The sequence below is a fragment of the Pezoporus wallicus genome, unplaced genomic scaffold (genome assembly GCF_028554395.1).
Source record: "Pezoporus wallicus isolate ANWC-B61680 ecotype Strahan unplaced genomic scaffold, APGP_CSIRO_Pwel_v1 contig_6996, whole genome shotgun sequence".
Taxonomy (NCBI): Eukaryota; Metazoa; Chordata; class Aves; order Psittaciformes; family Psittacidae; genus Pezoporus; species Pezoporus wallicus.
Genome location: NW_026637899.1, coordinates 3,226,801 through 3,242,827, shown reverse-complemented (window position 1 = coordinate 3,242,827; position 16,027 = coordinate 3,226,801). Strand labels below are relative to the sequence as shown.

General features: G+C 48.5%; 1 protein-coding gene across 1 annotated transcript in view; it reads left to right on the top strand.

The window, feature by feature from the left end:
- The first annotated feature begins 984 nt into the window (after positions 1-984).
- Positions 985-16,027, top strand: part of LOC130598605 (phospholipase A2 inhibitor gamma subunit B-like) — a 140,683-nt gene continuing 125,640 nt past the window's right edge. Inside the window, exon 1 of the mRNA XM_057408159.1 lies at positions 985-988. Coding sequence (XP_057264142.1) covers position 988 — 1 coding nt within the window. The 5' untranslated portion in view covers positions 985-987. The remainder of the gene's footprint in view (positions 989-16,027) is intronic.

The window sequence follows — 16,027 nt, the reverse complement described above, 5'->3', positions numbered from 1 at the left end:
CAAAAGATACCTCAGTCCCAGACCAGAGGGCAGACAAGCATCATGGTTATGGATCTCAGCCCAGGCACTAATGCCCTGTTGCCAAGGAAAGATTTCCCAAAAATAACCTCCCAGAGCATTTAACATGGGAAATCAAAGTGCAGTTATCTGCTCTGTTGCGCAAGTGAGCAGCACAGTGTTATTGCACAGGGCTGATTCCCACCTCTCATAAAACACAACTGGCATACAAAAATGTTTGCCATCACACTGGCACCTACATAGGTTCCTACACTTGGGGAGCAGAACATCTGAGTGACTCAAGGGGAGCAACTGTGACTCTTTAAGAATAAAAGTCTGTCGACAATTCACCTTTTGGCTCTCTTTCACCTAAAAATGGGGCTAGCTGATTCTCAGGCAGAACTCATCACAGGGATGAAAAGGTGCTTTTGAGCATCAGTCATCAGCATCTAGGGAGCCTCCTCCATCAAAGTAGCCACCAGCAGAGGAATGCAAAGTTTGGGAGATTCAGAACAAAGCAGAAGAAAAACAAAGAGAAAAAAAGAAAAAATATCTTTAGAGGAGGGCTTGTTTTGTTTTTTTTTTCCTAACCTTATTTTGATTTGCCCTTTTTTGTGCTTGTTTAAATTTGAATGGAATAAAGTTCTTTTATTTTTCTGCCTTTCCACTCTAGTTTGCTCTTTTAAAATGGATGAAGTCCCCCACAAGGGTTTGATGAAAGACTGCCATCGAAATGCCTGCTGCTGCTCTCATTCAGCTGATGAATAAATTATAAGTGCATTACAATGCTATTTCAGCTGTGATTCCAGGGCCTGGGGAGGGTGATGGCTGTGACCTTATGCCTGTCAGACAGTGGTTTGCATTTCCAAGGAGTTCGTGTAACCAACTGTTCAGGTCATCTTACACCTCCTGTTCTGGGCTCAGTGTGCAGAAACATCCGAGCCTGATCAACCTACCAGGTATGGGGGCAGTCTTCCATCTGCACACAGCAGTGCTGGTACATGCTGTGGTCTTCAGAGACTCCTGATCTGATTTCTGTTAAAGCCTGAAGTGAACATTGCCACCCCCTAAAGCAGCTCTCTGGAGGACATATTGCTTTATTGATGGGGATGTAACTGACATACCTGTATTGTTCAGTTCCAGCAATAGTTTCTGTGTTGGGGACTGGCATTTTAGGTTATTCTTGCTGCACATTTCTCTCTCAAGCATTACGGTGTGGCTGAAATGGCTCGTCCCACACGAGATGGTGTGGGACCCTGGGTACACTATGGGAGAGGCACCAACCTAAACCAACGTCCCCACTGCTTCACCTTCACCTCTGCTGCAGTGTCAGCTCTGCAGTACTGTCCTTCTCTTGAGAATGGGTGACAACCAGGCAGGGCCTCCCAGCTGCCCCCATTCCTAAGGATAAGCCATCTGGGTTAGGCAGTCACTAGCAGTGGGGTGAAGGAGCTGCTTGGTGGACTTTTGAGTGGGTCCATCAGACTCCAGTTTTAGCTTCAGAGCAACCAGTTTCTTGTATTTGTCAGAAGCCACAGTGCAAAGGGACAGCATTCTGCAGAAGGGGGAAGATGGAGCTCTTCTGGGTCTCGCATCACTCCAGGTTCAGGGGCTGGGTGCGCATCAACACCATAATCTGTGCTGGGCTGAGTCCTTTCACTTCCAGCACATTATTGGCCACTATGAACTGAGCTGATGAGTGCTCTAACTTGCTGCTGTACCTCTGGTGGTCTCTGTGGGCTGGTCCCCAGCAGCGATGCAGTCGGATCCTGCCAGTAGCTCCATTAAAATGCACAGCCAGCTAGGCTTAGCTGAAGATGCACAGCTCTGGTCCTGCCCAGAGCCTTGAAAACTGACCACGAAGAAGAGTTTCCATTAGCAAACAGAGGCAGGGCTGGGTGGGTTGAGCTGGACCTTGTTTTGCTGAGGCTGAATTCGGCCTTTTCATGGTCTTTCCCACAATAAATAAGAACAGATTCAGAGGAAGGAAAGCAAACTGAAGTGTAAGCACCAAGCCCCAGGCACAGTGTGGGAAAATCACTGTTGGGGTGGGGGTGGGGGGTGGAATTGGAGAAAACTGAGGTTTAACAGAAGCTGTAGTGTTACAGAAACCTTTTTAAGGTAAAATAGAGTTGCCACTTTCAGGACTGTTGGTATGCACGGAATCTACTCCACCATGGTTCCCTAGGCAACACAACCTGTTATCCTATAGGAGCAATGGAGGGTGGAGGGGAGCGGAGACACTGCAGCCAGGTTCTGTTGTACTCCCTGCAGGATTGGAAACTTGATGGTACCATACAGCTGATAAGCTGCATAGCAGCTGCCAAGTGGGAAACATAACAGAAGATGCCCATTGCTGAGCCAACAACTGTGGCAAAATCACTTTTCTTAGGTGAACCTTGCTCATTATAATCTCATTATAATACTAACGCACACCTCCATCCCAAAGTTACCCACCTCCAAGGTATAATCACCCCTCACCGAGCGTACGTTTTATAAACATATATCTTGTTATATCTTTAAATGAGAAGCAAATGAATTTACACCAATCAGTAATAAAACAATGTATGACTGGAGTCCCTCAAGCTCCACCTGAGAGTAAAGTATGAAAGTGAATGAGAGAGATGGGGAGATGGGGAAAACTTCATCATCACTTCTGGGATCAGCAGATGGGCTTCTTCCCCAGAGAGACACCTATTGGGTAAGAACTTTATCTTATATGCGCTAAATGCCCAGCTCACGCCAGCTGTTATTAGTGATTACAGGCTAGTTGTGTATCACTTCAAGCTTGGTTTTGCAGACAGTCCCTATCACCGGCAATCACGAACCTTAATTTGTCACAATTTTATATTACTAAAGCCTGTTACTCCATAAGCTGCTAGTCTTAGTCCTTTGTGAGCACTACCAGTCACTGGCAGGAGGTAGCACTTTCAAACCAAATGGGAAGACCCACTGAGAGGTCCCCCTTATGCTGTTGGCACATTCTCTGCACAAGTTGGGCAAATCACCCTCCAATCCAGCAGGACTCTTCAGTGAAGGGTCCCTATAACAGGACACTGGTCAGGAACAAGGGTCTTGGCTTTTCCGGGTGCTAAATAGACAGACCGAACACTGGGGGTCGAGAAAATCTGCCCCCCCCCCCCCCTTTTATGTGACACACGGGCATCAGGCTTGGGTGGCTGAACCGCAGAGAGAATTCCTTGGGTGAGAAGGTCCAGAGAGGGATTGGGATAGGAGATGTTCCCTTACAGTCTCCGCCTCCAGCTCCTAAAAATTTTTTCCTCTAAAAAGCCGTTTGCAGGGATCGTTTGGCAGATGCAGCATCTCACTCCTCTGTATGCACAGGAGGGTTTGAGCTCTGGAAGACACACTGTGGTGGGTGTGAAGCAGCATCGGGAAGGGGAAGACAGTTGCACCGTCCCTGCAAACTGTTCTTTACACCCGTGTGTGGCAAGGAAGAGGCTGAACCTTCCTGCAGGAGCCTGAATCACCAGGAGGGGAATTAATGCAAATTTCCCAGACAGGAGAACAAGTCTGGAGAAGCCTCGCTGCTTGGCCTCAGTGCACTGAGCGGTGCAGTCATCCTCACCCCAGGGCTTGCAGTCCTCTGGAAACCGGCAATGGGATTCTATGGAGTCTGGGAAAAACCATCCATATCACCACTGGTATGGCTGGTCCAAAACCCTCCTGCGTTGTCTGTGTGGGAGAGCAGTGCCTAAACACCAGGCTGCAGGGACAATGGCTCAGAAGGCAATAGCTGGAGGCTGAATATTTGCCCCTCAGCCCCACCATGTCCTCCCCACCCATTCCTTGCTTCATCAGCACTCAGTTGCAGACCCCAGTTATGTTCCTGCCCTGGCTTTTTGGATGTGGCTGGAGGGCTCAGCCCTGCAAGAGGGTCCCTGGGGGAGCTGTGGACAGGGCAGAGGGTGGCTGTGTCTTGTAGATGCTGTGCCTCGTAGGTGCTGTGCCTCAATGCTTTGCTGTGCCAGTATCTCAGCCCTCATCTACAGCTGCCTGCAGGCCCAGGTCCTCCAGACTTGTTTACCAGCTAGGAGATTTTCATTAATTACCCACATGCTTCTCCATCCTGCAGGAAACCCCTTGGCCACACCAACTTGAAGGTCTCAATGCACAGTTGATTTGGCACACCCTGTATCCTTGTCCCATCTAGCACATACTCAGCATCCTCTACCTAACCTGTAGGATTAGTTGCTCCCCTTCTCCAAACTTTGGCTGTCAATTCCAGGGCCGGCAGAATGTGGAGGGAAGCAATATCTGGCTGCATGTTTGCATCTGGGTGCACATCAGGGCCAGTCCCCTCTGCAGGAACATCCTCATTTTTATTTTTAAAGGTGGGTAAGGCTCTCATACTGCCCCAAACTACAAGCTTTATGTTTTGTCTCAGAGGGGTCTGTTTTGCATGCACATGGACATCCCAAGGGTGTTTGGGGAGAAAAGGAAAAGAAGAAACCCCATGACAGCTATACCCTAATGTTTTAAACACCCACCCCTCATGTGCCGTTTTAGTCCAATAGTGATTTTTTACTCTGGGGTCTTCTAACACTTTATTGGATTCTTTCTCCATCTCTTCACAGGCAGGCTGTGAACTGTTCTTATTTTGTTGAGTTGCAGCTTCTGCTTGCTTATTTTATGGTTTGTGTTTCTTGTGCACCAGTTCTTTGGGGCACAGCATGGGACACTGAAGATCTCCTAGACATTGCCTAGCAGCAACTAAACCATCAGTGTGTTATGAATATTCTTCCCGTACTAGAGACAGAACACAGCACTGTACCAGCTACTAGGAAAACCACTAGGAAAACTAACACTGTTACAGCCAAAAGCTTATCTATGTGAAAGTCCACATCTTACAGCCCAAGGCTTCAGCAGATCTAGCTACTCAAGCTAAGCAAGTAAAGTAAAGCAAAAAACATACTGAACCACACAATATTATAATTCATTCTAAGTTGAGTCTTAAGCTAATAGTCCTATTTAGAACATACTCATATAAGCTAAATAAATAATGTCTCTAAGCAAGGGTCAAAAAGAGGAGGAGAGAAGGAGTGTCAGAGCTGACTCAAGCCTTTCCTGGACACTCATTTGCACAGTGCTTTAAATTAAAGCGTTTGTGTTCTTGTCCCTGGTACAAGGTGGGAATCAGGTGGGAGAGGGTGACACATTGACTGGCACTGCAGGGGAGGTGTTCAGCTGGGTGAGCTGGCTGCAGCCCAGTCCTGTCTGCTCTGCCCACTCCTCATCTCCAAGATAATTGAAGGACTTTTTCTTGCTCTTGCCCTGGGGAAGGGAAAAACCATGAATGCATTTGCCAAAAATTAACACTTTTTAGCTATTCCTCTTTTACTTTTGGTGTGAGAGGGGGTGAGTGGGGCAAAGCAGGGAAGCCCCTTGGGGTGGAGCCCTGAAAGCATCCCCCTCTACAGGGAATATGTATGGGGCAGGGACTGCAGAATGAGAACCAGAAGCAGCAGCAAGTACCTTCTAGGGAGTGAATCCTTCTCTTTGCAAAGAAGCAGCCAAAATACTGCAAAGGCCACATAACTTGAATAAAAGCTTTTCTCCACCTCAATCACGTTGCTCTTTCAGCATCTATTTTTAATATATTTATCTCTCTTTTTTTTTCTTTAAGTGCAGTGCCGGTAAGCATTGCCAGGGCACTGAGACCCTTCCCTCAGCAGCAGAAAACATACTCAGCTTCAGAAACACAGAGTTTTCCCTAGAGTGAGGCATATTTTCATTTACCTGATCCCTCATCAGCAAAACAAATTAGAAGGGAGGCTTTAGTAACATTGGGCCTAGTTTGTCTTCTAACAGTATAAAGCTGTTTCCCTCCCAGAGCCATTTCCAAGCTATGTGAAAATATTGTGCCATTGATTTTTCTGCCCTACCCTCCTTTTTGTCTGCACTCATCAACATCATGTCTTTCACATATATGTAAAAGATATGTATACATATATGCATGCATCTTTTACACCTACTTGCTGTCTAAAAACTTAGCAAAAGCTGTCGAAGGATTAGATAAAAGAGCACAATGAAAATACCCTGCTGTTACTATTCTGATGATTAATAAATAAACATTTGAGTAATACTTTATCTGGAGCTCCTGGAAGACAGGACACGCGTATACATCTAACATGTGGTGCTCTCGGCCGTTCTCATCCTTGGAGATATTTACAAAGGCTTGGCAAAGAAAAAAAGAACCAAAGTTTTCTCAATGAATCATGGAATCATAGTTTATGTTGGAAGGGACTTTTAAAGGTTATCTAGTCCATCTGCTCAACAATGACCAGGTCCATCTTCAACTACATCAGCCTGCTCCGAGCCTGAGCAGCCTGACCTAGAATGTTTCCATGGACGGGGCATGTCCCAACTCTCTGGGCAAGCTGTTGAAGTGCTTCAGCACATCATGGTAAACAGTGTCCTTGTAGCTCGCCTGTATCTAGTGTCTTTTAGTTTAGAACTCTTGCCCCTTGTCCTGTTTTGACAGACCCTGTTCAAAAGTGTGTACAGGGAGCTCAGAAGCTCCCTGTATGGACTGAAAGGTGGCAGTAAGTTACCCTGGAGCCTTCTCTTCTCCAGGCTGAACAACCCCAACTCTTTCAGCCTGTCTCCATAGGAGAAGTGCTTCAGCCCTCTGAGCATCTTCCAGACTTGCTCCAACAGCTCTATGTCCCTCTTGCGCTGTTGCCCCCAGAGCTGGATGCAGGAATGCAGGGAGGGGCTCACCAGAGAGGAGCAGAGGCAAAGAATTCCCTCCCTCAACCTGCTGCTCACGATCCTTTTGATGCAGCCCAGCATAGGGTTGGCTTTCTGGGCTGGAAGCACACACTGGCAGATCATATCCAGCTTTTCACCCACCAGTAGCCCCAAGCACATCTCTTCACAGGTACTCTCAGTCCCTTCATCCCAGCTTGTACTGATAGCAAGGACTGCCCTGGCCAAGAAACAGGATCTTGCACTTGGCCTTGTTGAACCTCATGAGTGGGCTCATTGAGCCCACTTCTCAAGCTTCTCCAGGTCCCTCTGTCATCCTGCCCCTGGCTGTTTCTTGGGCATCAGGTTGGCAACGTGGCCACCAGCAGTTTACTGATGTTGGAGGTAGCTGCAGAGTGAGACCCAGGACTTCCAAGGCTCTCTGCTGGTACTGATACTGGCTTCACAAGAGATACTTTGAACAGAGAGAGGGATGCCAATGCTTTAGCCCTTGGTGTGGAGATGGCATTCTTTCCATTCAGTGGTTGTATCCTATTATGGGGGTAATGGGTGACTTAAAGACGTGGAGGTTGTTTTGCTGCAATGGACTTACCTCTTTTACAGAGACATGCATGAGGGCAGCCCAAAATATGGAAAGATGTTAGCATCTGTTGGGATAACTGTGAATCTTGTTCCTACCAGTGCTTTCACCATCTGACTGTCAGGGCCTCTTGGTCATGAAGACTATGAAGATACTGCAGATGCTGTGCCCTGCTCCCTGCTTCACAGCCTGTTCCTGCACCTGGATCTGCAGCAGCCGGGCAGAGCTGTAGCTGCTCAAGATGTTTATTAATTACTTTGACAAAAAAGGGTGATTTGGAAATTCTTCCTGCCAGGCCATGGGCTGTTTTCTCTCTGCCCTCCCCTTATCTCATGTCTTTCAGGCTCGGTTTCTCAGCTTGAGAGCCAGCAGCTGGTGCTCTATCAAGGCACCACATGGAGGGGGTGCCCCCCTTGTTGTCCTATCTCTGTGAACCTGCCTGAACGGGTACCCCTGGGTGCTATCTTCTCTCCCCACCTGCCAGGTGCCACATATTCCCCGCCAGACCTCATGCCTCCAAGAGATGCTTTGCACGGCAGAGCAGTGAGACCTTGGGGCAGATTTATCCAGGGGAATAACAAACTTATTATGACCGACACCGTGCTTCAGTGCCCTCTGCTTCTCGATTCCTGAACCTAGTAGAGCCCTCAGTGGCCCATCTAGCTGTGCAATGACCCTCTCTTCATAAAAGTCGGCCCTTGGAAGGTTGTAAATACAAGTGATAATTCCCCAGAATATTTCCTTGACTTCCATTTTTTTTTTTTTTTTGTGACTCAGACTTCCTGAGTCAGAAATGTCCTTTTATTTAATAGCCTTCAGTAGATTTTTCTCCCATTAATTCAAGTTATTTTGGAAGCCAGGTAAACTCTGAGTGTTTACAACATCCTGTGGCAAGTAGCTGCCCAATCTTGTGACTTGTTTGGGTGCAGAATCATTTCCTTTGGTTTATTTTGATCCTGTCACCAGATTGTTTTATGATGCTTTCATCCTCACAGTGGAGAAGACAATGAATGGTCCTGTTCTTATTCTGCCTCTTGTAGTTTTGAAAGCTTTGCCATAACCTTTCCCATAGATGTTACTTGAGGAGAGTTTCCCTTTTGTCTTCATCCCTTTCAGAATAAGCACCAGGAGGCTTGGGTACACACCCCTGATTGTTTAAAAGACAAATCAAGGGAAAATGCCCCAAAATGAGATGTCCACCATCTCCCAGATGACTTCAAATTGTGGCATAGGTGTGTTTTCTCCCCTGAAAAATGCAGCTACACTGCTGTCCTCACCTAGAACACAAGACCTGCTGCCTCGGGGATCCGTTTCCTCCTACACTAGGCAGAGGGGAGGCAAAGGAAATCCCAAATGGCTGCAAAGTGATGAATCTCCATAAAACTTGGATGAAGTGACCAGCCTGTTTCAGGACCCAGGGGGCAAGGAAGCATTCTGCTCATGACTTGGAAACCCACAGCAGGGCAGGATGGGGTATCCAAGCAAGAGCATCCAGATGGGAATTTTAAGCATCCCTGTCACCTCTGAGTCTGTGCATTTGGGATTTCTGGATCCATCTGAATGTTAGAGAGCACAAAACCATCAGCTCCCTGTGCAGCCTTCAGGAGGAGCTTGCCTCACCCTGTGTTCCCCTGACTCATCTTGGGGGGGGGGGAGTGGAGGGATGTGTGTCTAAGCAACTCCTACTCTTTGAGGTCAAACCTGGCTAAAGGCAGCAAAGCCAATTTGCCCAGATTCCCCAAAGCTGGTGCCCAGTTTTTGTTCTGGTGGAAGGACCCTCATGTAAACTTCAACAGGGTCTTCCCTCATGGGGAAGACATCTCCCACCTCAGCAGATGACAGCTCTGGCTCACAGAGATGCCTTGCGGGGGCTGTAGGGGCCAGGGAAGAGGCGTGCATCCCAGCCCAAAGCCAGGGTACTCCCCTCTGTCCTGCCAGGCCCAAAGAGCCCTTTGAAGTGAGGCCACACACTTGGAACTCATCCCTATGGAGAAAGAGGACCAGGAGAAGAGCCTCAGCACACACAGGATAAGCCTTTTGCAAGATGTTCCTGGAGCAGCAGAGCTTTGAAGCTGGTTTCTGGTAGTACCCTCTTGTGTGAAGTCTCAGGCGGGTTGTAATGCGATTCAGCATGCACTTCTATCTTCCTCCCAGAGGAGGAAAACTGTGGTGTTTCTTCTCCTCACAGCTGAGCTGGCTAAAATGCTATAGAACATGTCTGTAACACCCACATCTGGGGATGAGGCTGCACCGTGGGTTAAAAACCACAATGAGAACAGACCTGGCAGAGAGACAGACAACACGGTTGCATAATCTCTCTTTTCCTGGGAAGCAAGACCAAAATGGAGAACTGTGAGGCAGTTTCCCAGATGTTCATGTCAGCTCTGACTCAAGCTTTCCTGCACCTCAGCAAACCCCACCACTGCCCTGCCTCAGTTTCCCCATCAGGGGAATGAGGATGGACCATACCTGTCTTAAAGGGTCATTGGGATGATGGGTTTGGGCCAAAGAACAAAAGAGCCAGAGTTGTTAAATCTGGCCCAGGTGTGTGTGAAGATTTCAATTAACCAAGTCATCATGGTCATCACAATTATCACCTCTGCTGACGTGTGCCCAGCACCATGTGGGGTTGATTTGGCTAAGAAGGAGGGAGGGAGGGCACTCACACTACCATGTGGTTTGGCACTAGCAGGTTTAAGCGTGAATAAGTAAAAGCTGAATTTGCATGTTCATGGCTCTCGTCACTCAATCTAGTCTCAGGAGACTGAATTATTATTTTGGGGGGTTAAAAAGAGCACTTTTCTTCTGCAGGAAGATTGCCAAGGGCTGCTTTGGTGGGACAGAGAAGGCAAACCAATCATCACTGATAAAATATGGCATGACTGCAGGAGGAAAGGGGGCAGAGATTTTCCCCTCTCTCAGTGTCTCCAGTGTGATTTTTGGAGGCTGCAGGTTGTTTCTTACTATCAGAAAAAAAAGAAACAGGTTTTTTCTCCTTGTTGCTATGTGTAAAGCCCACAGCAACAGCCAGGAAATTGGATAAATTTGTTCTTGCCTGCTGCAGAAAGCAAACAAAAGCGACTGGAAAATAAAAACAAGGGCACAAGGCAACCTATGCAAAGAGCAGACTGGTGATTTAACAGAGAACAGAGCACTGGTTGTGCATGACAAAGCATATCAACTTCGCATTAGTTCTCTCCATGTAATTCAGGTCACCATAGTTTTGAAATACAGCTGCCAGAGCCACTGACTTTGGACAGTCAAAATCAGCCTCTCCTCCACCCCGACCTGTCTGTATGAATTGGTTTAGACCTCTTTGAATTTTTGACCTTTTAGGCTTTTCATTCTTCCTAGGAATGCATAACACACCCTCCCAGCATATGGCCCACTGAGGAGGGCTCTGTCTTTTGTACCATCCCATGAACCTCAGCTTTTCCCTGGCAGAGCCCTGGAGCTGCTGCTGCTGGCTGTGGGGGTACAGAGCATCCCCATGCAGGCAAGAGAGACTTAATGAACCATCATCCATCCAAGCAATGAGTGGTGGCTGAGGCTCATTTAATCAATGTGGCACTGCATTGCCTTGGTGGTCCCCAAGCACCAGGAAAGACTTTGGCATCCCTCTGATCCCATCCCACCAGAGAGGAGCTGGTGTTGTCTAAGCCAAGAGCTGGACTGCAGCTCTCATGGGACTTCTGGTAGCTTCCAGGAACATGCTGGGCTCCTGCCTGAATCCCAGGGTGAAACCCTTTGGGCTTTGTTTAAAGCTCCAGTGGTTACAAATACCTACTTTACTCTGTTTCTTTGCCCTGAGGAGGACCCCCACTTCTTGGCCATTGTGAAGATTGCTCATTTGCTACGTGTCTCTGTGATATGGCCATAGTTGGGATGGACAGTCAAACATTACGGGAGTGCTTACTTGTGTCATTACCCTGTGTACCAGGTTATTTTTGGCTGGGAGTTACAAGTGACTCTATCATGTGTTAATACTTCATAGAATCATAGAATTGCTTGAGTTGGAAAGGACCTTAAGGTAATCTAGTTCCAACCCCCTGCCGTGGGCAGGGGTGCATCACAGTAGACCATGTCACCAAGGCTCTGTGCAACCTGGCCTTGAACACTGCCAGGTATGGAGCATTTACCACTAAATTTCCTACTAAATCCATCTATTTACTACTTGAGAATTTCAAGCACATGAAAGTACTTCAGAAACCAAAAGGAAGAACTATTTAATTCTACAATGAAATGCAGATTCTGATGGGGTAGCACAGAACTCCCTCTCCCCAGGAGAAGCAAGAAACACCATCGAATCTGGGTACAGCTGCTGGGCAGTGAGAAGTGCTGCATCCCTGAAAGTCTTTCTGCCTTGATCCAGGCATTATCCCAGAGCTTGGGAAAAAGCAGCTGTGGCTATAGAGTGGCCAAAAGGGTGTTAGAGAATGGATGCAAAGGTCTTGTGGGTAGAGCCCCGCACAGGAGCTGGTTTTGCCATTGGGGAAGCATGAGACATCTGCAGGTGATGCCAAGCCCTCGGGATGAGCAGAGGTTTTAGCTCCAGGTTTAGCTCCCCACAGCGACCATGGGACCAGAGCATTTCCACAGCAGCGGCTTTGCAGGAAGGCCTCAGGGCAGGATGAGGTGGTGTGGAGGGAGCGTGGATGCAGCATGAGCTAAACCTGCTTGGCAGCACCTTCCCACCGGCTGTGTGCCATGCCAGCAGCATTCCAGGGTGGGAGCAGGGAGAGCAAGGATCTGTGTGCATGCAGGTGTGCCCTGGGGTTGGTAGTCATGTACCTTCTGGCATTCAGGGTTGACTGTGTGGGACCCAGCATCAGTATTTAGTGGCTTGGCCATTCCCATGACAGCAGACAGGGTCTGTCGTGACTTCTGCAGTGCGAAGTAGATCTGTTAAAGGAAGTATGCATGTTATTTTGGGGAGTTTTGCCATTTGTAAGATGCCACTGTTGAATTTTCATGGTGGCGCTGGATAGCTGGTGTTAACGTGGGATTTGCCCGGGAGCTTGGCATCTCTCTGTGCTTCTTATGAAAGCAGGAGCTCCAGGATGTCATGCTGAGAAAATGCAGAGTTTGGGTAAGCTCAGCCTTGGTGAGAACCCACCTGGGAATGCCTTCATCTCCACTGTGAAAACCCAGATTCCTGGGGATCGAATAAGGGGAAGGATTCCTCCAATTCCACAGGGGTTTCTGGGATCAAGTCAGGGGAACGATTCCTCCAATTCCACAGGGGTTTCTGAGCATGGGATGAGCTGGAAGAAGGACCCGGCAGTGGATGGGTGGCTGGGACCACACCATGGGTCTTTGCGCAAGGTGGGATGGTGGGAGGTGCGTGATGTCTGCAAGCGCAGGGTGTGGAGTGCTGTAAAGTATTTTTATTATTATTACTAGTATTCGCATTGCAGGATGGGCCTAATTAATGACTCACCCTGTACTGAAATACTTTATTTAACAACCTGTTCTGGGAAAGACATCACTGCCCATGCTCCCCACTGCTGGGCTGGTCAGGCTACCTGGGATGACCTGACCCGGTCCCCCATCTCCTAAACCCCCCCAGCACCCCCAGGTCCCCATCCCTGGCAGTGTTCAAGGCCAGGCTGGATGGGGTTTGGAGCAACCTGCAGGTGTCCCTGCCCACGGCAAGGTTTGGAATTGGATGATCGCTACAGTGCCTTCCAACCCAAACCAATCTGTGATTCTATGATTCTACAGATACATATGTATGTTTGTTTGTATATATGTGTATGTATACGTGTATATGTACACATGTATGTATAGCTACATATGTGTTTACATGTCCATGTGGGTGTATGCACATCCAAGCATGCATGCCTGGAAGTTTATGTGTGAGTAGGGGTGTGTGTATATATATGTATGTGCCTGTGTGTGTGCATGTGTGTGCATTTGTATGTGTACACATGCGCACATGTATCTCTGTGCGTGCATGTGCATGTGCATGTGCCCTTTCCCTCCTCCCCTGTTGCTCTCGAGCAGTGCAGGAACATGACCTTCAGGCCAGGAATGACCAAACTGGTTTTCCCAGTCTAAAATCCTGCACAGGGCTGTAATTACCCTCACCTTAAATCAGAGGAGAGCCTGACACCACAGGCATGCTCACAGCACCTGCAGGTGTTGGGCAATGAATCATGTGTAGCAGTGTGGAACAGGGGTGATGGAGCATGACAAACCAGGAATGGGGGAGAAGAGTGGAGCTGGAGCACAGGGCAAGATGAAAGGGGGAGGAACAGGAGCTTCTTCAGCCAACGAGCTGTTTCTGTTGGGAATATGGAGGATAAATTCCTCTGATGCTGTAGTTCATACTCAGCAGAATCTCTGGGGCTGTGCACAAAAATTACTTGCAAAACTGGACAGGAGTTAAACATCTATACTAACTGGAAGTAAGTTTTGGAGGTGACCTCGGTGTGCAAGGAGTGCATGGGAACAAACGGATGAAGAGGGTTCATATCCTACTCAAGGGGCAGAGGTAAGCCTGTGGGACCTGACCTAGGCTGCTGAGATAGAGGAAGAGGCCATTCAGAAGTTACAATGGCAAAAATCCTCTCCTGGGGTGCTCTGGAGAGGGATGTGGAAGTTGCTCCTGGTGGCTGGGACTGAAAGAGGGGTGATACAGCAGCAAGGCAGGAGCTGCCATGAGCAGTAACAGGAACCTGACGCCTCATGTCATACCTATAGGTGACACCTGCATCCCTGCCACAAGTGTTTGTGTGTAAATAAAACACTAGGTCAGCTCAGATTTCAGAAGACTTTCCTTGGAAAAGACTTCCTTGGTCCCCTGGTTGATACAATGGCGAGAGCCCACCTTCCACAGGTTTTCCCATATGGAATTTGTTAAATACCAGAGATTTGAGGCTTGAGGGGCTCTTGGAAATGACACTGATGACTGTGTCCAGCTAGGCACCAGGCCAGATGACACACGGGCTGATGCCAACCTTTCTTCAGATCAGAAATGATGCCTGGCCTCAAGCAGGAGCTCAGCACCAGAAACTCACAGGCAGAGGTACTGCACAGCAGCATCATGTCGAAATGAGCTCTGCAGGGTGAAACTGGGCAGCTGTGAGTACTGCTGAATGCAGCATTGCTCTGCTGTCCCTAGCAGCAGTGAGAGCCTGCCCTGCTTCATCATAAGCCAGATGCAGCAAAGACATGCAGGGCAGACACAAAAACAACTGCAAACATCATCTGAACATACAGATTGGGTTCCACCCCCCCCCCCCCCCGCAACACCCAGACTTATTTTTAAGCCAAACCTGCCTAATTTTCCTTTAATCTGCTCGTATTTCCTGCAAGCACAGCCCATGAACAACTCAGCACAACTTATGGGGGAATTCTCTACATTTACATTCAGTATGGATATGTAATCTTCCACCCTCTGTCTTAACATGTACACATTTGCTCTTGAAGCGATTCTGATACAGCATTCCCTCAGGGGAGGAAAAAAACTGAACTGAGTGTGACCAGGGCTCAGGGAGAAGGATTTGGACCTGCTGTGGAGGTGACATGCTCCAGGTTGGGCTACCAAGGCAGAGTAGAGTCATCCTGAAGAAGGTCAGTCCCACTGGAGTCACAATATCCCTGCTTCACAGCAGGGTGCGAAGAAGTGAATTGAACTGTCTACAGTGATGCAAAAGCCAGTCAAACTGCTGGAAACAGAACTAAAATTATCCGAGTCCCAAATGTGTGGCTTCAGGGACACAGATGGGGTGGGCTTTTAAATACCCTGTCAGCTCAAATCAGGTTGGACCTGCCCTTGGAGTTGCTTCTTGAGAGGCATATAAATGTAAAAGCATGTATAAAGGGAGTATTTTTCCCGCTACAATAATCCACACATAGGCTGCTGCTGGCCCAGTGCTCCTGGTGCCTGTCCCAGCCCCTGTGGGAGCGGGCCAAGCCAGGTCATGCTTCTGCAGCTTTGCCTTGTGCTCTCTACAGGTCACGTACGGGATGTCCACCCCGATTAATCATGAAGCACCAGATCCCGGTTCTGCAGACAGCTCTACCCCGGATCAACCCAGCTGCTCTGGGGAATGCAGCTCTTTTCTGGGTGCAGAAACAGTTGTGTCTTCACTGTACCTCGAAAAGGTCAAGCAACTCAGGGTCAAGTGGAAATCCTCACACCACAAGGCACACACAGACCTGTCCCTGCGCCACCTGAGGCTCGAAGCAGCAGGGGGATGATTGTCCAGCCTCAGTTCAGATTTCTGCCAAGATCTGTGTATTGTGCAAACCGCAGCTTGTTTTACTGTGTGTTTATCCGCAGCTGATAGCTTTAGCACAAGCTGCTCTGAGCCCAGCTGGTGCCCTGGTTACCCACCTAACCCAAAACAGTCCTAAACCTGAGCCTCAAGTCACACGAGACTGAACAATGGAGTCTGGTGTGTTTATTAAACACCAGCATATTCCATCTGCCCTTCCCCAGTTATCTGAATGTGATGTGAAAATACCATCCTGCTTGTACCAGGGTCCCCAGGAGGCCGGCAGCGCAGCGCTGGTTCCAGGCTAGCTTCATCCCACACGTGAGCCAGCCTGGGCCTCCTGAATGCAAAACCACGCCGAGCTGCCCGGAGAACTGTATTTTGGGGGCTGAAAGTTGCGAATTTGGGTAACCCATCTGGTGCTGGACAGCTGGCGGATGTGGCTGCTCTTGGCTCCATCCCCGCTAAAGGAGGGGGCCGGAGCGGCCCAGGC